Raw genomic sequence first — 26215 nt, 5'->3', positions numbered from 1 at the left:
ATAGATGAAAAAAATAGAATAATAAAAAGAAATTTTTAAATTTAAATTTTATTTTAAAAAGGCAAGAAAAGAGAGAAAAAGGAACATAGAATGTATTGGACAGGTAGAAAACAAATAGTTGGTTTAAACCCAAATCTCTCAGTCACTCTATCAAATATAGATAGAATAAATACTCCTATTAGAAAGGCAAAGATTTTAAGACTTAATGTAAAACTTCAACTATATGCTGATTTCAAGAAATACACCTTAAGTATAAAAATACAGTGAGGCTGAAAATAAATGAATAGAAAAATGTATACTTGCAACCAGTAATCAAAAGAACCCTGATGTTGTTATACTAACATCAGACAAGGTAGTCCTTATGATGAAAGGCTTTATTAAAGGTAAAGATAACATTTCATAATGTTAAAGTATCAGTCCACCAGGAAAATATAAATTTGTATGTTCTTAATGACATAGCCTCAAAATATGCATAACAAAAATTGAGAAAACCAGAAGTAGAGAAACATACAACCATAGTAGGAGATTATGAAACATATCCCTCAGTAACTGATAAAACAAGTGGACAAAATATCAGTATAGATATAAAAGATTCACACCACACAATGAGCAGATGTTACCTAATTGACATACATAGAAAACTGCAATCAATGACTTCAGAATACAGACTTTTTTTTCCCAGTGCACATAGGTGGGAACTCTTCAGAAGTTCCTGAGCAACAGGAATCTGAGATCCAGCCTCTCTAATAGAATAAATAACAGATACAGTCATGTCCGTCTTTCCTCCCTGCAGATTTGTGTTGTAATTCCACTCTCCTATTGAGTGCCAGGTGGGAGTTTGTTTAGCCAGGGCATGTGAGACACATCTCACTTGGGTATTATGAGTAAAAAGTGAGAGCAGAGAAGAGTCATGCTTTGGAGGAGACTCAAAGGTCTAGCTTGTTACTCTCAATTCCAAAATAGATTACATGTTCACAGAGGTGGGATGGATCCGGTAAAGCACATTTGTGGTGGGAGGTGGAGACACACAACCAGGGAGATAGAAGACAAGGAAAAGCGAATCAGGCAAAAGTGAATTGATACAAAGAAACTCCTGAGATGGAATGTGAATACTTGCTGAGGATTTTTAAGGGCTCCCCAGACCTTGTAGGTCATTCTGGGCTATGCTCCTCTGCTTTCTTGAGCTATTTCAGTGATAGTAGTAGCTTCCTTTTTAATCCTATTTTTTGCATAAGGCATATCTGCCTTTAAAAGTGTACATAATGCATACAGAAAGACCGTGAAGTTCAACACCAATGTTTATAGCAGTCATTTATAAGAATGGGATTTATGATCATTTTTTTCTTTTTGCTTATTTGCTTATATACTGATTTTGCTAAAGTAAATAAGTAAGCATGCATTACTTGTGTAACTCCTTTGTTTCTTCACTTACATTGTAGGACAAATCTTTTTTTCTTTTTTAACAGCAACCAACCTCAAAAGCCCACAGACCTGAGGTTGATCCTGAATCAAAAAAACCGAAGCACCAAGTTCCTGAACACTGTCTTGTGATGGAGCTGGAATCGTAGGAACGTTTTCTCTTTGTCAGTTGGATCTAACAACATGTAAGTCTTGAAGGCCTGGTGTGACTATAAAGCAATCCTGCGTCTGGTTCCCACAAACACTCCAAAACTTATAGGTTCAGGAAGTGGTGTCTTTCAAAGAAGTCACTCTGCTCATATCAGTTTTGGATTTCTTCTCACAAAACTGTCTTCAGAGCTAGTTTAGTAATGCCAAAAGAAAATCAATTTCATTATAATTTGTAAGAAACTCTTTATTAGTACACAATGTTACTCCAGTTTTTACTTCTTTCACTACCTTCTTTAAATTTCATCCCTTCCTTCTTTGTATACTTTGTTTTTACTGCTAATGTGTTTGACTTAAGACTTCAAGGACCTATTGTTGAGAACCTGGGGAAAAGAGTGTGGGAAAGGGTTCTGAAGCTTAATAAAGCCTAGGACTCAGGGAGTGGGGCTGGGAGGGGGCTGGACAGTTTGCACGTGAGGCCCAAAGGTAAGGTGATGTTATAATTTATCACCCCATTCTGGGATACATTCAAGTGTGAATGGGGACATGATTAATAATTATGCCAGGTCAACCAAGATGTATGGTCACCCAATGGGTATAGGGAGCAAGTCAGGGAAGGCACTCTGACTATTATCTGTCCACTTGGGCTGCCTTTAGGGCCAGAGATGGGTGTAACTGCCTTAGGGCCATAAATGTGAAATTGCCAGTTGTAGAGGATGGCTTCTATTTGAGGATGGAGCTATCATTACATTTGATTATTTGATCACTGGGACAGATCCATGTTTAATTTAGGGAAATCTCATTCAGTAAGAAACAGTTAAATTGAATTTGTTGGAATTACTTCTAATAGGTTATTACAATTTTATGACTACTTACACACTTTTGGATACTCCTTAGAAATGAAAATATTTTCTAGGTATTATGACACACCCACCCACCTACATATTTCCTGTCATCTTCTAAGACCCCACTATAACCCTGGAATTTTCATATCTCCTTCTCTTCTCAAAAGACTAATAAAAGATTAAACAACCAGTAAAATCCCTCTAATTGTGTGATCATTCAGTCTAAGTTGTTCCTTCATTCACTGCCCTGTAGGCTATTCCTTTGTCTTGTGTTTTCCAACTTTGGAAAAGCTACAAATTCATTCAGTTTGTTGGCCCTTCCACATAAGTTGTGTATTGTGCCAAATCTCATTCATTCTCATGGAAATGGGCCTATAACACAGTGTCCGTACCAATATATTAAGTAAGTATTGCTTTGTTTCTTAAGCCACTATTCATTGTAACACACGTTTTAAAAAACTCAAAATCTACAAATTCCCTCTTTTAATAGTTTCAAAGCTAACTCTGCTATCTGTAGTACATCTAAAAGAATGCCGATAGAGCAGAATTCATTCATTCCACAAAAATTTATTGAGTTCCTCTTATTAGTAGGGGCACTGATGAAATACAGGTGAAAACACACAGTTCCGGACCTCAAGACTCTCAAATTCTTATAGTAATATCAACAAATAGCTACAGTAGACTGTGCTAAATGCTGTAGCAGAGGAACATACAAAGCACAATAACGGAACAAAGAGACTTGAGAGACCAACAATTTTGCTTGGTAGGGAGTTAGAAAAGGCCTCCTTTAGGAAACACTTGTGCTGGGTCTGGAAGGTGGAGTGGAAATTTTCTAGGGGGAAAGAAAGAAAAATTTAAAAATTTGAGCCCTTCTATGAGCTGGACACCTTACATAGAGTATTTAATATACTACTCTCATAAGACTTATCAGACAGGCTTTTATTATTACATTTTTAATAGAATTTTAAAAAGATTAAGTCATTTGTTCAGTGTTACAAAGTGGGTGAGCTATGGAGACTGATTCAAGTACTGCGTGTCTGATTCCAAAATTGTCTATGCTCTTTCCATACTGCTTCCCAGCAGGGCAGAAGGGTATATGATTAGTAGGTTTTTGTTTCGTTTTTAAATTTTATTTTATTTATTTTTTATTGTTATTATATTTTCTGGCTACGTTGGGTCTTTGTTGCTGCACGTGGGCTTTCTCTAGTTGCAGCGAGTGAGGGCTACTCTTTGTTGCGGTGCACGGGCTTCTCATTGTGGTGGCTTCTCTTGTTGCGGAGCATGGGCTCTAGGTATGCGGACTTCAGTAGTTGTAGCACTCGGGCTCAGTAGTTGCGGCACCTGGGTTCTAGGGCACATGGGCTCAGTAGTTGTGGTGCACGGGCTTAGTTGCTCCGTGGCATGTGGGATCTTCCTGGACCAGGGATTGAACCCATGTCCCCCGCATTGGCAGGCGGATTCTTAACCACTGCACCACCAGGGAAGTCCCCTGATTAGTAGTTCTAAATCCTGTATGACACCATCTACATAAAGTTCAAGAACAGGCAAAACTTAGCTATGATGAAAGATGTCAGAATAGTAACTATGTTTGGCAGAGGTGATATTTGGGGAGCAGGAGAGAGACTTTTGGGGTACTGGGCAGGCTTCACAGGTTTATATATGTATAAATTCGTTGAGCTGTACATGTAAGATTTGTGCACTTTATTGTATGTAAATTACACCTCAAAAATCTACATAAAAACATATTTGCTACGTGCTCTGGCTTTTATAGGTCAAGAAAGTTGATCTCTGGATTCTCATAATGCTTTTTTTATTGACAGGCTGCTTGTTGTAGATAATTATTTTTCCCTAAATAAAATGGATTAATTACACGTAATGACAGTGGATCAGTCTTGCCTCTCTTAAGCATAGGTCTTTACTATAATCTGCTTCCTAACAATCCTAACTGCCAAGATCATAAAATTGTGGATTTTAAGAGATGAAGAGCTGCTTAGAGGCTTCTAGAAGGGTTGCCACATGGATCTTTTTGAGACTTTGATGAAAGCAAAACTATAGACCTCCTCCCCAAAAATGTACTATGCACAAAATTTTGCATGGGATTTTGAGATTATCACACCACTTAGGACCCACCTAGCAGCCAAAGATCTCAAATTAAGATTCTCTGAACTAACCCAGTCATTTTCCTACAGGTGAAAAAAATAGGCCCAAGGAAGGAAAGGAGCCTGTATAGGTGCTGAAGGAAGACAGAACCCAGACCTTCTGATGCTCAGACATTTATGCTGTTCACTCCAACAGCACCTCTTTAGATATCATTATATTTCCTTTGCCCCAAAGCCTCCATCTGGGGAGACCTTGAGTTCAGAAGAACTTCCATAATATCTTGTATCCTACCCTTTGTAATTGGAATCACATCAGGAGCTGGTCAAATTTTACCTTGTCCTTATTGGAGAACAATACGTGCAAAGCTGAGTTGGTGACATTAGTCCTTCTTTTTTCACAGACTGCCTCAAAGCCCAGAACTAAAGTTAAAATTAAAATGTGATAAAAGTGATAAAAGTTTTTCTTTTCTTTTTTGTTTTTTAATTGTTTGTTTTAGAGAAATCAACCCTGAAGTGTTGCCTATATTTACACGCTGAAACTTAAACTTTATCCTGTTCTGATCTTTGTAACACTGGAAAGATCCCACTGAACTTACTCTTTGTTTTCTAAACTTTTCAATGGTCTCTGATTAAAAAAATAAAATTCCAGCCTGACCCAGGAAATTTGTCCAATCTGTGCCCATTCAGTTTTTCAGTTTGGAGCAGAATTCTTGCACCCAATCCAAATAGAGACTGTGAGAAGTGAGAGGACCCAGAAAGCCTTTTCTTCTGTGTGAAAAGGCCTGATCTTAAGTGGACCAATCAATGAAAGAAAAGGGCTCAAGCTGCAGCCTACAAATTACTTTGAGTTTAGTGTGCTTGGGATGAGGTGCAGAAATCACATAGAACTGTAGGTAGACATGGAATAAAAACTATGTGCACATGCATTCTATCTGCAAAGGATTTCCTAGGTACTTACTAAACTATTCCTTCTGCGCAACCATCTTTTGCTTTTCTAGCAGCATGATGTAAGCTTACATTTCTTGAACAGTTTACCACATGTGCCAGGTACTGTTCTAAACGCATATTATTTTAATTTAATCTTCATAATAACCCTTTAAGCTAGTCTTATTACTATGCTCATTTTATAAATGAGCAAACAGGTTTTCAAAGGCCAAGTAACTTGGCGAAGGTCACAGAACTTGTAAGTCGAGAAATTGAGCATCACATACAAACATCTGGCTTAAGTACTTGGGTTCGTTCGTCCTTCTCTGGTCAAATAAATAAGTAGTGATACATTAAAGACTGGGAAAACCAAAGATTTTCCTAGGTACTGTATTATTGTCACCCAAATCTCCAGCCTTTCTTATTGATGGAAACCGGGTCGGACACACGGAGTGGACAGGGGGCTTCTGGTAGGAACGAGGCTGACGGAAAGAGACAGGGTGGGGGTGGGGTGGGGGCGTGTCTTTTGGAGGGCGTCGTGGCGCAAGGAAAGGCTCCCCCGGGGGTCTCCCCTCCCGGCCCCGACCGCCAGCCTCCTGTAGCCTCTGGGCCCGCAGCAGACCGCCACATCCCCGCGGCCCGGCCCCAGCCCTGCGGTCCAATCATCGGCGCGGCCTGGCGCCCCGCCCCTCCGCCGGGGCTATATAGGCCTCGGCCTGGAATGCTGCATCACCGCAATTGTCGCTCGGGCTTCAGCCAGTGATCACCCGAGGAACGGAGGCCACGGCCCTGTCCGCGTTCCGTTCCACCCTCCCCACGTACGCCGCGCCGCCCGCTGAGCGCCGCCGCCGGCCTGGGCCCCTCCCGCCTCCCTCCTCACCTCTCTGTGTGTCCGCGGCTGGCCGGCGCGATGCGGCTGGGCTCGAGGCCCGCCACGCTGGGGCTGCTTCTGCTGTGCGCCGCGGCAGCCGGCGCCGGGGAGGCCGAGGAGTTGCACTACCCACGGGGCGAGCACCGCGCCGACTACGACCGCGAGGCGCTACTGGGCGGCGAGGTGAGGCGGCCAGGCCGGGGGCTGGGAGGGCCGGGCCTCGCAGCGCGGCTGCCGCGGGCTTTGTCCCGGGACAAAGGGGGCGGCCGGGCGAGGCCTGGCCGGGGCAGCCTGACAGTGGGGGCCGGGCGGGGCGCAGCTCACTCTCCCGTGGACCCCGAGGGCTGTAAGCCTGAGAAAATAGCGCGGCCCAGGAGCCGGATCCCTTCTACCCTCCCTACAAGGGGCAGGATCACTGAGGGTGTGTAGGGGGCAGGGGCCTTGGAGAGCAGGTGTGGGTCACCCCAGAAGCCCTCGGCAAGGGTAGCTCTATTTTTCTCCACCATTTTGCCCTCCTGATAGTAATGCTTGACCCCCCCCCCCCCCCGTATATCGCTTACCCCCCAAAGGAAGAAGTCGATGAATATGTTAAACTCACCCCCGAAGAGCAACACAAAAGACTGAAGTCAATCATAGAGAAAATTGACTTGGACTCAGATGGCTTTCTCACCGAAAGTAAGGACGTCCTACACAACTAACAATGGAGACATCCCTCTGTAGGAGACAGAAATACAAACATTTAAGCAGGGTGTCTGTTGAGTGTAGATTGCTAGTGTTCCAACCAATTACAGGTACTGTGTGAGAGGGGAAAAAAGGACATGGTGAGTAGGTTTTATACCTGGAAATCTTTAGACATAGGATACCAACTAACACTCAGTGCTTTCTCCAGTAATATATAAACATCACTGACCCTACATGGTATGTGCAAGTCACACCTAGAGCAAACGCCCTGCTCCTCACATGACTTTTTATCAATATCAACATGATTCACTTTAGAGAAACATGCTAAAAACCTTCTTAAGGCATTAAGTGGTTTATTGCTCTTTTGATATATGCTTCATTAGAATCTTAACAACTTGCTTCTTTTTATAAGCAAGTAGAAAAGGACCTGTTGCATGTGAATTATGTTTATCACAAATTATTATAACTGGTAGAGGCCTTAGAATCATTATGTCCACCTCTTTTTGTAAGGATGAAGAAACTGAAGTCCAGAGGTGTAAGTGCCTTGCTCCAATGAGTCGCAAAGCCAGGATTAGAACCTGTATCTCCTGGACTTAATTCAGTCTTTAATATCCTTCACTTAAAAAACAAACAAAAAAACAAAGTGAATGCTCTTAGGTAGATTCTAGAGCCAGAAATGAAATGCACAGATTCTTAAAAGAATATTCCAAATAAATTGCTGTGCATCTGCCTCAACTCATTGCTTAATTCATGTGATGCACCCGATCAACTTTCCAAGTTGATCCTCAATAAAAATTCAGGAGCTGTTTTCTTATAACTCTTATTTAAATGCTGCTCAGCATCTGAAGAATGAAGTTGCTGGAGAGAGAATTATAAGCTGATTGGTAAATTCAAGATGTGTTGTCAATGAAGTATTCACATTGGTGCTCTCAGGAATATTAAGGTTTTGTTCCTTGTACTTAAACAACAGAACCTTTAGACTAATTATCCAATAAGAGTAGGTACATCTTTGGTTACACTAGAGAACACATAAAACAAGTTGATTTGGAAGACTTGGTGCTATTTATCTGTAAGGGCCTACATGTGTTCAAATATTTAATAGTAAGCTTTTTAAAAAGTTAAAATTAAAAGGAACTTAGTCCAAATCTTCATTTTATAGATGAGAAAACAAAACCTAGAGAGGGTAAACTTATTCCTTACGGCAGAGCTGAAGTATGAACCCCTGTTTCTGACCTCTGTTTCGTTCTGTATTCTGTTAAAACATGATGATCATTCTACTTGAGGACTCTTCAGGGAATTTTGCTTATTTGCACTTTAAGCGCCAGGACTGGACTCAGGTTCTTGAGAGACAGCTAAGTTCAGTTTGGACTTTGAAGCCAAACATGGGTTTGAACCTAGACTCTGCTACTCGTTAGCTGTGAGTCCTCAATTCCGAACCTCAATTTCCTGAACTGTAAAACAATTATTATAATTGCCTTGTTTTGAAGATTAGAGACAAAGTATATAGAGGACCTGATATATAATAATTGTTCAATACATGGTTGCCATAATTATTCTGCCCTGATTTAGAGTTTCAGGAGGGACAAAGTGTCTTTACTTTTCTATTCACCTGACCTCCCCCCAAACCAACAGAGGAGTACCACTCTTTAAACCAAGTGGTGTATTATCTTTAAACCAAATGGGTACTCTTGCTTCCTTGCAAATATTCATGTTTTTCTTCCCCCACCCCCTTTTTTCTATAATGCAGTATAGTAAATATCTCTGATAGATTTTTAAAAGTTTATCTGAAAGTGGACATTTGCGATTTAGAAGCTTTTCCCCTATGTCTTCAGGTACCCAGTTAAGACAGATAGCTATTACAAGAAGGGCATAAATCATAATTGCTACCCATAACTTTGTTAAAATTTCCTCCAGATGCTTTATGACATAGTTAAAAGGAATGTACTGTAACAGTAGTTCTCAAACTTCAGTCACTTGAGTACATTTTTCACAATTTAGGCCCTATTTACTTATCTATTATTCCCTTAATATAGTCTTGATTCAACTCAATGTAGAATGTATTTTAAAGGAAAACTTTATATTACTTTCATAAATGAAGAACACTGTTTTTTCCAATACATATTAAAATAAATGGGTAGTTATTCAAATATTTGTGCTTCCTGAGAGATCTGTGATAATTAGCAAAAGTTATCTGCAATTTTTTGGATAATATGTTTTAAAAGTCAAGTGCTATTTTGGCCAATTGGTAGTTTATTTAATAAATACTTGTTGAGCCAGGTGCTTTCTAGGCATTTGGAGTACCTCAATGAACAAAACATACTAAAACTCTCTGTACTCAAAGAGCTTACATTCTGTGTAGATCACATATTATAACATTCTTAAGACTCCAAACAGCTCTCCCCGCCTCCTACTCCTATTTCTATGAATACAACTAGGCCAGTTCTCACTCACTATTTATATACACTAAAGTTTTCTTTGCTTTTAAAGAATGTTTAGAAATCCTCACTCCTTTTAAGTATCAGAATTACTATCACATTCATTGTGTTCTGGGAAATTCTCATAGGTGAACTCAGTTCATGGATTCAAATGTCTTTTAAACATTATGCTATGCAAGAAGCAAAACAACAGTTCATTGAATATGATAAAAACAGTGATGCTAGTGTGTCGTGGGATGAATACAATATTCAGATGTATGATCGCGTAATCGACTTTGATGAGAACACTGCTCTGGATGATGCAGAAGAGGAGTCTTTTCGGCTGGTGAGTATGTGTGCACAAGCTTTTGATCATATCAGTTCACTTTACCTTCCTGCATGAGTGAGCACAAGAGGCCTGACGTCATAGATTGATTGCCTTGTTCTCTATCACCTGTTTCATTTCAGTGGTCATTTTGATGGTTTCCTTTCTAGCCAGATTTAGGACTCTTATTCTGGACTACTTCAGTTATCCTTGCATCTGTATTTCTCAGCTGCATCATTTGTCCTCATTTCCAGGGTTGCTTTTTTAGTGTATTTTGAATATCTCAATATTTTATTTTTTTTGTTATTGAACAATTGGTTTTATTATCATATTTATTAAGAAGACTATAGAGGCCTATTCCCATTTTTAAGCACATAGTTTTATATAAAATAACTAAAATTTTTTAAAATTGTGGTATGGTACATATAACATAAAATTTACATTTTAACTATTTTTAAGTGTGCAGTTCAATATTGTTTAGTACATTCACATTGTTAGGCAACCAATCTGCAGAATTCTTGTCATCTTGCAGAACTGAAACCCTAAACACATTAAACAACTCCTCGTTTCCACTTGCCCCAGCCCCCTGGCAACCACCACTCGACTTTCTGTCTCTGAATTCAACTATTCAGGGTACCTCGTATAAGTGGAATCCTAACATTTTTTTGTGTGTGTGACTAGCTTATTTAACTTAACGTTCTCAAGGTTCGTCCATGTTGTAGTATGTGTCGGAATTTCCTTTTAAAGACAATAATATTTCATTATATGTATATATCACATTTTGTTTATCCATTCATCAATCAATGGACAGTTGAGTTGCTTCAGCTTTTTGGCTATTGTGAGTAATGTTGCTATGAACGTGGGTGTACAAATATGTCTTCGTGACCCTGCCTTTAATTCTTTTGGGTATATATCCAGAAGTGGAATTGCTAGATCATATGGTAATTCTATTTTTAATTTTCTGAGGAACTGCAATACTGTCTTCTATAGTGGCTGCACCATTTAAAATAACTTATTTTTGAAGATTCAGTATCACTATGAGTTCTGTTGTGTCTCATGGTTTAATTTGTTGAAATATATTTCTTAAGCAGAGTTGAGGAAGGCAATATTTAGGAATCAGTAGGAACTTTTAAAGACTTTTTACTTAGTAATTAGTAGGAACTTTTTAAGACAAATTACTATAAGCTTGAGAAATTACTATTTCAAATACTTTTGTATTTCAGAGGTAATTTTAAAGACCTTTTTTTTTAATTTAATTAATTTATTTTTGGCTGCATTGGGTCTTTTGTCGCTGCACACGGGCTTTCTCTAGTTGCGGCTAGCAGGGGCCACCCTTTGTTGCGGTGCGCGGGCCTCTCACTAGGGTGGCTTCTCTTGTTGTGGAGCACGGGGTCCAGACACGCAGGCTTCAGTAGCTGTAGCATGCGGGCTCAGTAGTTGTGGCTCGCGGGCTCTATAGTGCAGGTTCAGTAGTTGTGGCGCACGGGCCCAGTCGCTCCGCGGCATGTGGGATCCTCCCAGACCGGAGCTCGAACCCGCGTCCCCCGCATCGGCATGCGGACTCCCAACCACTGCGCCGCCAGGGAAGCCCCAAGACTTTTTTTAAAAGAGTTTTTTGTACGTGGAAAAAATAAAACCAAACACCTTGTTGCAAGCGTTGTGTCCCAAAATATTAATCAAGGATGCTTGGAAAACATTTGAGGCTCCTCTATTCCTTAACTTACCTATCCCATTATTAGTATCTACCTTTTAGTTTTTACCATGGCCATATTTTATCAGTGTATATGCTATTTATTTTATTTCATATTGGCCACTTGAACTCTGTAGACCATCACTAACTCAAAATTGGTTGTTTCTCTGCTAATGATTATGCATATGCTATGCATATACCACTGGTGTGGAGGTTAAGAGCTCCAGCTTTGGAGCCAGTCTGCTTGGCTTCACATTCAGGCATACCACTTAACAGTGGTGCAGCTTTAGGTTAAGTCAGACCTCCTTATGCCTCAGTTTCCTCATATCTAAAAATGGGAATGATAATAGTATGGAGAAACAGTAATAAATATTGATAGTAGCAGTTGGACTGGTAAACTCTTCTATGTTGATTTGAACGAATACTGTTGAAGAAAGCATGTGTGATTCACATGTTTATCTTTAATATTTATATACAATCAGGTTTTGAAAGTTGTTTAAGCATTTGTTAGCTATATCAGCTTTAGATTAGTTAGGATTTAATATATAGGGGAAAAATGTCTTTGCTCCTTTTTTTCTCCTTATTTGGGTCTTCATCTTACAGCAGACTGAAAAGAGTGTAAATCAGTCTTTTCACTACTTAGTGCTAAAAAGAAAACAAATGATAATAATGAGATCTGGGATTTGTCTATTAGTTATTCTCCTTTACTATAGGAATTAACTCATCTTAAAAGCATCATTTGCATTCCAAGACTTTTCTAAAACCAAACCATGGTATGATATTATGACTTCCCTGCCAGAAAATAATACAGAAGTTAAATACAGTATTTTAAAATGTTACTAGAATTAGATTCTGTCCTTTTTTTTTTTTTCACTCAAAAGATTCAATTAGCATCCCATCAAAAATAAGAAACGTGTGTAGTTTTTTAAATCTGTATTCTTTTGTGGGTTGGGGGTGTGGGATGAAATAATACATGATGATGTTGAGAAGAAAATCTTCACTTTGAAAAGGTACATGACTTGTTAATATAAAGTATTTATGAACAGTTTTTCTTTTAAAAGATGTCTGGTTCTAATGCTATGTTCCCCACCCAGGTACTCAGTACATGTTGATTATAAGACTCTACTTTTAAAGAATGAATTAGATGGACCTTAATAGCCTAAAGGAATTTATGGATCCCTAAAATGAACACTTCTCAATGGGAGTCGTAATGGTTATTCTTTGACAACACAGGAATATGTCTCTACATGAAGTTCTATTTATAATACTTTATTAGAATTTGATATATATAGATATAACCCATTAAAAGTGGATGTGGGGTGTAAAGATGAACCCAGACACAGCTGCATTATTATTCAAAATAAAAAATCAAGGATGAAGAATGAATCAGTCTTAATCGAAGTAACAGACTAAACATTATACCATAAAATAATCATAAAAAGTAATTGGATATCTAAATAAAATAAAATGTTTCTATATGGAAGCCTAATAAAAAACAAAAATCAATTTGATACCTGAATTTTATCTTATTTTTGATGTTTTAATATAGAGAATAGAGATAGCCTGGAATAATGACCCTCTCAGGCTGTGAAATGTCTGAAAAAGCATTTCTTTATGATCTGATGAACAAGTATAGTCAGCACCTTTAAGCAGGATAATTAAAGTTTGAGGACCAACCTGGCAGAAGCTCAATTGCTCTAACTTCTAAAGCCAGCCGCTGAATGTGCATGTATAAGCAATATTTATTTATGTAAGATATTATCTTGCATGTGGCTAATCAGAATAAGACCTAGACTTTTTTTCTGGTGTCACAAGTTATATATTTCCTCATGTAAAATTTTTAGTCTACCAAAAGATGGCAGTTTTGTTCTTCACAAGTTTCTGTTACAATATAAAATGAGTATGGTAGTTTCTGTCTTTTTACTACTGTGTATAGTACTTCCTACTCTCCACTAGAACACAAGGTTTTTATACAGAAGAAAAAAGTGTTGAGGTTTTATGAAACTGATAGTCTTTTTTTGTTCTCTTTTAGAAATTTGCCACTTTGAAAAAAGTCTTGCAATGTATTGGCTTCTTTAATATGAGTCTCTCTTAAATTGTGTTCCTCAAATGAGTAAAACTTTTAAAAAGCACGTTATTTCATTTTATTTTTAAAACTGAGAAATGTAAACCAGAAAACTACCTTTTTTTTTTTTTTTTAAAGAAATCTTAGCTGTTGAAAGAGATCCTTTCTTTCCATAGGAAAATTTGGCCAAATTCTGCTCCCTCTGCTGAAACATGGACTTTTTGCTCTGAATTGAAGGGTTCTTTCATAAGGAAATCTAAGCACTTAGTATTTTGAATAGTGATTTATTCAAAAAGAACTTGATTGACTCAACAAAGTACCTTGAGTTCTTATTTTTCTACTTTTCCCCATGTTAAACCTGAACATAACATGTAAATTATTTGGTCTAATTATTTAAAATTATGAAACATTAAGTTAAAACAGCTATTTGGAAACAGTTTTTTCCCCCTGTCATGATTGGGTGGATATAACTGGCTAGTGGAATCTGGATGTTTAAAAGACAAATTCTTTGGGGAAAGAAATGAGCCTCTCCACTGTAAATCAATCAACGTAAAAGAACAAGTGTTTCAGTAAATGACTGCTACCTAACCTCTAGTATTCCAAAAAACCGAAAAGAGTATTTCTTTTCAACAGTGAATCACATAAATTGAAAGCTTCTAAAATATTTGAAATTGTACTTTTTCAAAAATGTGCAGTTTAATACACATAAGTTTATAGAAAGTTATTCCCAGAAATTCTCAAAATAGAATTTATGCAGGATTAGCAATATGCCACTATTGGCTTCCAAGGCTCTTAATCACAGAATTACCTTTGAGAAATTCATTAAAAGCAACCTTGTCCCTAATAGCTGCTACTTCTTGATTTCCTATCAGAGTGTACTTGGGGGAAAAAAAGGAAGATGGGTGTGAGAAAGTAGAAAAGGGTATGATTATTTAACCTCGACCTCAAGATAGGCCCTTTTCAGCTTTTGATGTGTTTTATCTGGACATACAGAATTAGCACTGTAAAGAACCTACAAAGAGTAGACTTCCAAATATTATGTACATTTGTCAAAAGTATTCTCATAAAAGGACTATTTTTTGAAACCTGTTAACATGTTTTTGAAAAGTCATTTTGAAGACCAGAAACAGAAATAGACATACCAAGAATTAATACATAGTCTAAATTTATTGCTTTGGGGACATTAAAAAAATTATTGAGATTGTTAAAGAAGATAGTGTGTAGTACTGTAGAAAGAACAGGGAGGATCCAAGTTCAACATATTTTAGCTGTTTTTCTGACATCCTTTTCAATAAATCATTTTAATCTCAGTTTTTCTATCAATAATAGTAATATGTAACATTTATTTAATACCTAATACTTAAGGTTTCTAATTGCTTGATAGGAATTCTCATCCCAATTGCTTAACAGAGATTTTTTTCTTATTTATTATAAATTCAATTTATTTAAACTAAAAAAAAAAAAAACCGGTTCACCCATTTCTGTCACCTCGCCACCTCCCCACCCCTGGCAACCACCAGTCTGTTCTCTGTATCTTGAGCTTGGTTTGGGGGGAATTTTTTGTTTGTTTGTTTTTAGATTCCACATAGATCATACAGTATTTGTCTTTCTCTGACTTATTTCACTTAGCATAATGCCCTCAAGGTACATCCATATTGTCTCAAATGGCAAGATTTTATTCTTTTTTATGGCTGAATAATAAGTCCCCTACATTCGAATGAGTTCCGTTCAGAGAGCACGTTCGTAAGTCCGATTTGTTCGTTAAGTTCAACAAAGTTAGCCTGGGTACCCACCTAACACAATTGGCTATATAGTACTGTACTGTAATAGGTTTATAATACTTTTCACACAAATAATACATAAACACAAACAATAAAGAGAACATTTTTAATCTTATAGTACAGTGCCTTGAAAAGTACAGTAGTACAGTACAACAGCTGGCATACAGGGGCTGGCATCGAGTGAACAGGCAAGAAGTGTTACTTACTGGAGGAGGGAGAGGAGGTGGGAGATGGTAGAGTGAAGGATCATCAGCAATAGGAGACGGAGGGCAAGCTGCAATGTCACTCACGCCTGACACTGATGGCACAGGTTCTGGTTCCTTGCTGGATTCAATTCTATCTACCGTCTTGAAAAAATGATCCAGTGATATCTGGGTAGTAGCTCTTTCTTTCTTGTCATAGATGACACGGTAGCACTGGATTGCATTCTGAATGGCTACTGCAACCTTCGTGTACCATTCTACGTTTGGGTCCTGTGCCTCGAAAAGTAACAGTGCCTCCTCAAGTAAAGAAAATCCCCTTGCCATTTCCTGTGTCGTGAATCTCTTCAGTTCTTTAGTTACTTCTTCTTCCTTTTGTCTCTCTTCATCCTTTCTCTGGGCCTCCAATTCCATCTTTTCACCTTGTTCCACTCTCAGTTATTTTCACTTTTGTTTCTGTTGTTATCGCTTGGTGCTTCTTAGCAGTACCAGCTACATTACCACTGCTTTTACGCTTGCTTCCAGACATCCTGGGCTTGAAATAAAGATACTGTACCACTGTACTCTATACAGTACTGTACAGTAAAGTACACAAAAGCACAACCACTTGTAGAGAATGCACGCACGTGACAATGTATGCCCGTCACGTAAACTAACTTACGTAATTGGACATATGAATGCACGTTTGCATCTTTGAAAATTCGCAGCTTGAAGGTTCGTATATGGGGGACTTACTGTATATAATTTCTTTATCCATTTATCCATCAGTGGATATAGGTTGTTTCTATATGTTGGCTATTGTAAATAATGCTGCAGTGAACACAGAGGCTCGTATATCTTTTTGAGTTAGTGTTTTCATTTTCTTTGGATAAATAACCAGAAGTGGAATTCCTGGATCAGATGGTAGTTCTATTTTTAATTTTTTGAGGAATCTCCATACTGTTTTCCGTAGTAGCTGCATCAATTTACATTCCCACCAACAGTGCACAAGAGTTCTCTTTTCTCCATATCCTTACCAACACCTGTTATTTCTTGTCTTTTTTGTAACAGCCAGGTGTCAGGTGATATATCATTGTGGTTTTGATTTGCATTTCCCTGATGATTTATGATGTTGAGCATCTTTTCATTTACCTGTTGGCCATCTGTATGTATTTGGAAAATGTCTATTCAGATCTGCCCATTTTTTTAGTTGGACTGTTTGGTTTTTGTTCTATTGAGTTGTACAAGTTCTTTATATATTTTGGATATTAGCCCCTTATCATATATATGATTTGCAAATATTTTCTCCCATTCAGTAGCTTTCATTTTATTGATGGTTTCTTTTGCTGTGCAGAGCCTTTTAGTTTGATGTAGTCCCACTTGTTTATTTTTGCTTTTGTTGCTTTTGGTGTCAGATTATCCCAATTGTATAGGTGAGGAGACTGGAGAGGTTAAGCAATTTGCCCTAAGTAATAAGCTAGTGAGTGGCATTGCTGGAATTCAGATCTGAGTTTCTCTGACTCTAGAGCCTGTGTCTCTGTACTGCTTCTAATAAATGTTTGTTATTTGCCCAACTTACCTTCAAAGGGATGATGCGAAGATAAAATATGATAATGGGTGTAAATGTACTTTAGATTTCACATAGTTGTATTTTTCAAAGTATTTTTAATGATGTTATGGTATGGATGAGACCTTTAAACATGTTCAATATTTAATTTTCAAAGCTTCATTTAAAGGACAAGAAGAGATTTGAAAAAGCTAACCAGGATTCAGGTCCTGGTTTGAATCTTGAAGAATTTATTGCTTTTGAGCATCCTGAAGAAGTTGATTACATGGCGGTAAGGAAGAAACATTTCAAGATGACTATTGAATGACCAAAACTTTAAAACTTGCTTTTACAAAGTAATTAAAATGAATTGTATGGCAAACAGAATTTTGGGAGACAGGAAGATCTAAAGTTTTCCCTGCTTAAGATAAGGAGTGGGAAGAAGGAGGTTTTCTGGTGGGGTGGGGTGGGGTGTGCTTATTGGGAGGAAGAAGGTAAGGAATGAGTGTTCTTTAATCTCTGTAACATATATGAGCATCAGTCTTTCCCTGTCTAGTTTCTGTTTCGTAACCACATTATCTTCAGTGCCTTCCTTGTCCTTTTGTAGTTTCCCGACTTTCCTCTGGTTTTTCAGTATTAGTAACACTAGAACTTCCTACTTAGTTTACAGCATCACTTGTGAAAACTTTTGGTCTGGGAGAATGTATCACATTTGGATCCCTTTTCATAGGGTGTGTGGGGGTAGGGTGGGGGGTACAGCTAATGACTAATGATGTTTTTGCAACTTCAGGCATAATGAGTCCTCTCATCCCTTTAGTGCTTAAAAGAAGTACCAGCTCTTCAAAATTTTGTTGGACTCTAGGTTTAATTTAACACTGATTAAGTCCCTCCTATGACTTGATAAGCTTCTTGAGAGCAGAAACTATCATATTGGAGGGTAAAGATTAATATAAGACATGGCTTTTAAAAAATAGGCCAAACATTTATATTGAGGTCTGTTGCCTGGCATCAGCCTCCAGCCATGTGGCATAGTTCCCTGGACATTTCAGGGAGGGAAGATGTAGCTTTTTGTTTAATGGGTCATGGTCAGATGCTGCTACCTTGATAGCAAGGCTGCAGATACTTTTTTCTCTATAGCTCACTGGCAAGACACCACCGTTAGTACCACTTCTCTTGCCACTGTGAGGCATCTGATTTCTCACTTGGCACAAAATACATGACCTAGTTTAAGAACATTGGCACAATTTGTTTAATTAGGGCCAATTAGGGCCAATTAGGGCCAAAAATTGAGCCCTAGCATGGTAGGCAGGGGATGTTGGATCTTGATTACCTCGGAATAAGGAACAGTTGAAGACTGAGGAGGGAAATGACCAGTGAAAGCAATGAAATAATTTAGGCATTATATGTTATGGCCCTGGAATACAAGGTGGCAGTGGAATGAATTAGACTTGACCAACATTTTGAAGAAAGCATAGACAGGAATGTTGACTGACTAAACACGGGAAGGGAGGGGGGCAAGAGTCAGAGATGACTGTGAGGTTTGGGGCTTGCCTAACAATGAAAGCCCATTGCAGGATGGGGTGTGTCAGTACGGGGAAGTATGTTCTTTGTGCTGAGTTGGCCTTGATGGCAGCATATAAGGTGTGTGACCATAAATTGGTGTCTCATTCAGAGCAGCTTCATTAATTCCTATTTATCTTCATTGTTTTTGTGTATCCCTTTTTCCCTTTAAGGGTATATTTGTTATAGGAAAAGGCAGGAGTACAAGATCAACTAAGTGATTCTACTTTGGATTAAAATTTGGAATTTAAAGATATTTTCATTCATGTAGTTCCAAAAATTATTTTAACCAAGGCAACATTATTGAAATAAATCTATTGTTTCCCAAGAGGATTACTTGAATGGAGGAATAATCATTTTGATCAGTGATTCTTTTACTGGGTCACAGACTGCTTTAAAAAATATGATGCAAACTATGTACTGTGTCCCAGAAAAATCCTATGTATGTCCATGCTCATACACGTGAAGTATTGGATTATAATTTCAAGAGATTCTCAGATCCTCTCTCTAAAACCAATCTTTGGATATCCAGGTTAAGAGCCCCTGGTTTCTATACATAAAATCTGTAATATTTGATTTTAAAAAACGCCAACAACTTGTATTTAAGTGTTATTTCATACAGATGTAGATAAAGCCCCTGGGTTTGACTAGAATGGTAGACTTTTGAGAATATATTTCATTATAGTTGTGATGCTAGAATCCAGATTGAAAGGTATTTGGGTGGCAGCAGGTAATGAGGAAACGAGAATAGTAGGTATAACCTATTAGAGGAAAAGAAAAACCAGGATGGTGGCTAAAGAGTGCAGCAAAGTCATTGGGGACTTGAATGTTTTTAAAGGCATAGAAGAAGGAGCTGGTGGAAAAGAGATTGGAGCCTTGGGAGAGGCTGGAGTTAAGAGTTAAAGAAAGCACTCAGGAAATGGGGTAGTATGGGATCTAGGAAGACAGTTGAGGGCTTCACCCTAGAGAAGAGGGGGAGAGAGCTTTAACTGCTGAGATCAGAGGCATATATAGAGGTAATTAAAGGTGAGGATGCGATGCTGGGAAACAAGGAAGCATTTCAGAAGACCTGTACCATGTTTAGAAAAACAGGAGGGTCTTTGTCAAGAGTGTATTGGAGAGAGTTAGGGTGAGGAAAGGAAAATGGAAGTTTCAAAAAACAGCTGTAGAGTGTATGTTAGGGAAAGTGAGGCAGAGATAGACATCCAAGCTGCAGTGAGAGCCCACCAAAATGGCAAGAAATTAATTTACAAGGACTAGTTTCTATTTTTGTATCTTTCTCTGATTCTGGAATAAAGGAGAAAGTGAAGTGAGTCTGATGTACTAGATAGGGATTGGCATAATAAGAAGAGGGTACAAGGGGATATAGGAATGTAATAAGAGAAGTACTGAAGCAGCTGGCCATTAAACAGGTCATCTTGGGTCAAGTATAACGAGAAAGGGTGTGATCTTTGGATCAGAGGGGAGTGGTTGGTAAGAAGCCTTGGTAAGTGTGAGGAACAGATTTGGGGGCAGTCTGGTGTGGATAGGGTAGATTGGTAGAAGAGGAAGCAGGGAGGTTGAGGTTTTATAGGGGACTGCCCCATTTCAGGTCTGGGGGTAGAACAGCAGCTCTATTCAAAGACATCTAAGACAAGGGTTCTTTTGGGGTTGTTAATAGATTTGAGAGAAAGTGGAATTAAAGAACACAAAGGTAGTAAGATATGTCATTCTTCAGAAGGAGGGTAATGTGCAGAAAATAGGAGTGTGAGTTTAGTGCCGAGGTTGTTCAGGAGGGTGAAGTGGAGTGCTCAATAATAGAAACTTAAGGATGTTGAATCTTAAGCTACTTAATATTGGGGGTTTTATTCCTGCTTCTAAATTCCAATGTTTAGAAAGATTGTCTTGCAAGTATGGACAACCAAAATAATTATTCCTAAATAAGTTCTGTAGTAGCATTGATTCAGATGGTGGTGGGATTGAAACTTTTGTGACTAATTTTTTTTTGTGTGTGTGTGTGTGTGTGAACGGACATGCAATAGGAATTTGTCATTCAAGAGGCTTTAGAAGAACATGACAAAAATGGTGATGGATTTGTTAGTTTGGAAGAATTTCTCGGTGACTACAGGCGGGACCCAAGTAAGTAGCTTGGGGATGTGTGGAAGCGGAGGTGGGAAAAGAAGAAAGAAATTGAAAGACAGTCTTGCTCATTGAGAGTTCGTTTGACAGAGGAAACTAGAAGAAGAACTGGGCCTGATTCCTCCTTGTTCTGCCAAGTTCAATAAAATACAAGGGAAACAAAGGGACTTAAAGCTTATCTGAGAATGCTGTTTTTACTCACTTTTAGTTCCCCGTCTAGATCCAAGCATTTTTCTTCCTTTTCAAACAAATAAAATGTAATCATCAATCCAAATGGATGAGGAAGTAAAGGTTGATATTTTTAAACAGACGTCTGTACCCTTGCATGTAGATCTTGAAAGAGAAGAAAATATAGAATCCTATAAATACTGGAGTAAGACTGGAAGGTGGCTTACTGAGTGTTTGAAATTTGAGGAGTTTTTAAATGCAGCTTTTTCTGAAAGCAGCTGTCTTTTCAGAATTGTTGCTTAAAAGCATCACTTATTGTGAATGTCACTTTAAAATTACACATGGCATTGCTTTGTAAGAGCACGCAGGAAGCTTTAGTCACATGATGTACGTAAAAAAATTACCTAGCTCAAACTTGGGAAAACTGTATCCGAACAAGTAGCAGCAGTTAACAAAATTACTAGTTTGTGATAATAAGCAACAATTTTTAAACTCTGAGTATCACTTTTGAAAATTACTATAGAGTTGATACTTATTTCAGGACATTTCAGTTAAGTACCTCTGTTTCTTTGGGCCTCCTTTATTTGGTAAGCTTTAAATTCATTTCCTTTATTCTAGGGGTATACCAAACTTCTTATTGGATACATGTGATATTCTTGCGTATGCATGTTTATGTTCTTGGGTTTTTTTTTTTTTATATATTAAGCAGCAAATGAAGATCCAGAGTGGATACTCGTTGAGAAAGATAGATTCCTGAATGATTATGACAAAGATGCTGACGGCAGACTTGATCCCCAAGAGCTGTTGTCTTGGGTAGTACCCAATAATCAGGGCATTGCACAAGAAGAGGTAAGTGTTACAGAATTACTCTCTCATCCCCAAATTGGTGCTACTGATAGTAAAGGAAATTCAAAATCTTAAGCCAAAGAAAGAAGTAGTGGAGTTATTTATTTAGGACTAATGCATTGCTATTTCTTGATTTAAATCTATGATCTGTTTTAGATTGTTTTAGATTTTCAAGGAGACAAAGAAGTTAAGATTGTATCATGTATTAATCTGATAGCACAATAGAATAATAAAAATTTGTATTTACCTACAGGGGCTCAAAATGAGTTATATTAATTTTGGTTTACTTTGAGATATCCTGAATTGGATTTGAGTTGGGAGGAGGCAGAACCCAGCAGAAATTAAGGAAGGAGGTAATGAGAGACGCTGTAGACAGACCTGATCACAATGGTTAATATTTTTAGATACTTAGACAATAATGAGTACTTGGCATACCTGAATGGTTTTGACAAATCAAATCACATTAAAATGTGAACATCTTGCTGAAAATGCTTATTACACTTGACACCTTTTTGTTTTGTTTTATTTTAAAGGCTCTTCATCTAATTGATGAAATGGATTTGAATAGTGACAGAAAGCTGTCTGAAGCAGAGATTCTGGAGAACCAGGACTTGTTTCTTACCAGCGAAGCCACAGATTATGGCAGACAGCTTCATGATGAATATTTCTATCACGATGAGCTTTAATCCCTGGGTATATCTGAGTAGAGTACTGGCTCCTTTTATAGTTTGTTACCAGCTTTACTTTTGTGATAAAATGTTGATGTTATATTTTACATTCTTACGTCTTACCACAGTCAAGATTAATGTACATTAAAATTTTGGCCTTTTAGAAGAAACGTAAAACAAAAACCTGATATTTATTTCAAAACGTATTGAAGAAATGAAACAATATTGTGCCATATGACAACATAGTCTTTCCTAAATATTCCATCTGTTTAGTACTGTATTATGGAATATTTGAGTTCTGTTTCCATACTTGAAAAAATGGAGGATTCTACAGTTGGCTGAACAATATTATTTAAGTGTAGTATATGACTGAGCTATCAATTTTTGTTTTAAGTAGATTTAATTTGGGAACTGACAGAAGGACATTGTGTTTAGTTTTAGCATTTTTGCTTTAAAACCTTTAAAGGAACCTTAGAAAGACTTATGCCTCACATGTTAATGTTGAGAAGTTCTGCTTAATTTTAAAATGGTTTCTATAAAAGGTTTTATTGTATGAAATAGAACTTTATATTTTTGCATCTGTATAGATAGTAATTATATTTAATGTGTAACTATAGCATTATGGTGTGTGGAATTTGACGTTGTCCAGAACTCTTTTCTTTTATTGACTGATTAAAAATGAAATGTCCTATCTTTTTATATGTTTGTTTGTTTTTCTTTAATCTTTCAGGTAACCCTTGAATTTAGCAAAAGTTTTGTTGTATTATACATTACTTCACCTCATCCATTCCTGTATTTTATTTGGGGAATGAATGTTCTCAAAACTCTGTTAAATTATATTCTTGCTGCATATTCTTATTTTGCCTTTTTTTTTTTTTTCTAGATAAAAGAATCATATTATAATTGAATGTGCGCCTGACACATTTCATTTGCTATTGTGGCAAATGTGGTCTTGCTATTTGGGGCTAGAAATAATCATAAGAACTACACAGGTTGAAATCACCAGTAGAGCTGGTTAGTTATCAGCAGTAGAGCTCAAGATCAGTCATATTGAAATTAAAATCATACTTGATAAGCATTTGTCCACACCTAAATGGTCAGTTTTAACCTTATTCAGGAAGTCAACTTATTACCTTTGTGGGGAGTAAGAAAAGTGAGAAGGTGAGAAATTCATGTTTTCATAGCTTTGACTCACAGATAGTTTTGCTTTCTGTTTTCTTAAATTACTTTTATTTGTGGGTGAAGAGGTCAGCTATGCATTCTATTAATCTTTTTCCAATCTAAAGTTGTCTCCTTTATAGCACACACAGCACTGGGGGGCTCAGCCAGTCTTTATGAGTTATTAGAGAAAATCTGAAGCCCTTTTCTAATAGAATTAACTGCATCAGCTTACCTCTCTACTGCTCCCACCTCTGCTGATGTGAGTCACGAATGCAAATTGTAACCTCTCACACTTTAATGATAGCTTGCTTACCCTGGTATCTAAAGTACATGGTTTTCATTTTAACTTACACAATACCTGTCTGGCCTTTTAAGAATTAAAGATATACTATTATCACTCATCTGCCACTTGTCAGCCTTATTGAAGTTGGGATATTTGGAATAACCAGTTTGATTAGCATGCTAACCGTTTGTTTTTCTCACTAGATTCTCCAAAATCTATACCAGAATTGTTAGATCATTGGATATGGCTTTCATTTTTAATCTTAATGAGTTAAGAGTTAGCATTCTACATTCAGTCTTGATTTCATGCAGATATAAGAATTTTGGTGACATTATTAGCAGTCACCAATATCTGTACTCCTTTAGTTCCTGGCATAAAGAAAATTACACTTTCCAGCCCCCATGTGGGTGAGCAAGGGCTAGTTCTGACCAGTTAAATGTGAGTAGAAGTAGTACGTGTCACTCCCAGACCAGGCCAGTGACAAACCTTTGCCATGGCGTTGTAGAGGATGCCTCACTTGAAATGGTGAAGCCACAAGATCAAAGTAGTCTTGATTTCTGAGTGACCACATGGAGGTCAGTTGGACCATCAGTGGACTTAGCATGATCAAAAAATAGACTTTTATTATGTTAAGCTACTAAGATTTTGGTGTGTTTTTTGTTTTTTTGTTTTTTAAACTACAGTGGAGCCCAGCCTATCCTTACTGAGTGGAGATTTAGTATTAAACAATTGGCTTTTATAAGCATATGGAGAAGAATCATCATCTACCTGAATGGAGTTTCTATATCTTCTGCTAATTCAAACTAGAGAAGTTTATTTTTAAGGCTTTTATTTGGATTTAAATTTTAAATAAGCCTCTTTAAAAATACATCTTTATTTTAATAGAATTAGGATAATTTGAATTTATTCTTATGGAATGAGAGTAAAGATAGAATGAGGCTTTTTGAATAAGCTGATTCTGGCCGAAGGACTTAATTACTTCCTTTGTTTGACTTCAGGTACTACTTCAAAATGGAAAAGTTGGCAGTATTTGCACAAATCAGTTCATATGTGGTTCTGATTGCGCAAATATACAGGACAGAAAATGACTTTCTAGTTTGTGGTATGAACTTAAAGGAAGCCAGGACATTCATAGTAAAAGCCATGATGTCATGTTTGCCTTACTTATTAGTTCTTTCCTTTGCAGTTTTGTTTTTTTTTAAACAGACCTTATTTTTCGAGCAGTCTTAGATTCACAGCAAAATTGAGCAAAAAGGTAGTTATTTCCCATAAGCTCTGCTCTTCGCATATGCACAGCCCCCTCCACTATCAAAATCCTGCACCAGAGTGGTATATTTGTTACAATTGATGAGCCTACATTGACACATTATTATCACCCAAAGGCCACAGTTTACATTAGGATTCAGTCTTGGCCTTGTACATTCTGTGGGTTTGAACAAATGTATAATGACAAATCCACCTTTATACAGAATAGTTTCACTGCCCTAAAATCCACTGTGCTCTGCCTTTATTCATTCCTCCTCCACCAAACCCCTGGCAAACACTAAACTTACTGTCTCCTTAGTTTTGCCTTTTCCAGAACATCGTATAGTTGGAATTATACAATATATAGCCTTTTAAGGTTACTTTGCAGTTTTGAATGTATACCATTGTTGCTCTAGGTTTTTGTGTTACCATATTTCCTTTTAAGTGAGAAATTTCTACTTAAACTTCATAAGATCTTTTCAACTTTGGACGATGATTTGGGAAAGCCAGTAAGAGTCGAATTTTTGAAACAGGTGTAACAACTAGTGTGCTTCATTTCAACATTGAGTTTTTGTCAAATAAATATTTGGCCAGATTTCCTAGCTGCTATGAAATTTTTTACAACTGATATCAGTGAGTAGCTCAACTACTTAGGAGCCACCAGAACAGCTACTAAAATGTCTCAATTTGATTTGGAAAAAAAGACAATTCAAGTACAGAGGAAAACAAGTATGGTGAAATACCTAGAGTTCGCCATATCTTTATTTCAGATTAACTAAAAATAGTTCATGAACTGTCGAAAGTAAACCACTTGAATTTATAAAACTTTAAAAATGGTTAAAGAGATTTTTTAAAAATCACATAAGCCTTTAGTCTTGGTTTTATGTACCCTAAACAAAAAAAATCATCCTAGTTCTGTTTTCTGTTCTACAAAGATATTTTTCTTTTCTTCTGAGGCCAGGATCCAATGAACGGAAAGCATCGCTCTTTTGCTGTGTAGTACCATTAGCAGTGATTGGTAACACAGGTAAAGAGACCATCTCACTACAAGGATACACTAAAAGCATGAACAAAGGTGTTTTTTTGTGCCAGCTGCTGGCCTGCCTGAATTGATGCTTTGTTGTTCCGTCTAACAACAAATGACCTCATACAAGTGATTGATTTTGTAAGAGTACTCTGT

General features: G+C 37.5%; 1 protein-coding gene across 3 annotated transcripts; it reads left to right on the top strand.

Moving 5' to 3' along the window:
- Positions 1-6150: 6150 nt before the first annotated feature.
- Positions 6151-23045, top strand: RCN2 (reticulocalbin 2). Of its 3 annotated transcripts, none has more exons than XM_082452690.1 (7): positions 6151-6488; positions 6875-6980; positions 9550-9746; positions 17177-17278; positions 20568-20664; positions 21539-21681; positions 22212-23045. In XM_082452690.1, exons 1-7 carry the CDS (start codon positions 6345-6347, stop codon positions 22362-22364), a joined length of 942 nt encoding a protein of 313 aa, XP_082308816.1. In that variant the 5' UTR covers positions 6151-6344; the 3' UTR covers positions 22365-23045. The 3 variants fall into 3 exon arrangements, with proteins under 3 accessions (XP_082308816.1, XP_082308815.1, XP_082308814.1); XM_082452689.1 differs by having other exon boundaries at positions 6152-6488; positions 17165-17278; positions 21542-21681; XM_082452688.1 differs by having other exon boundaries at positions 6152-6488; positions 17165-17278.
- Positions 23046-26215: the final 3170 nt, after the last annotated feature.

This window comes from Balaenoptera physalus (genome assembly GCF_965194825.1).
Source record: "Balaenoptera physalus genome assembly, chromosome: 2".
NCBI lineage: Eukaryota > Metazoa > Chordata > Mammalia > Artiodactyla > Balaenopteridae > Balaenoptera > Balaenoptera physalus.
This window is presented reverse-complemented; position numbering and strand designations above follow the sequence as displayed.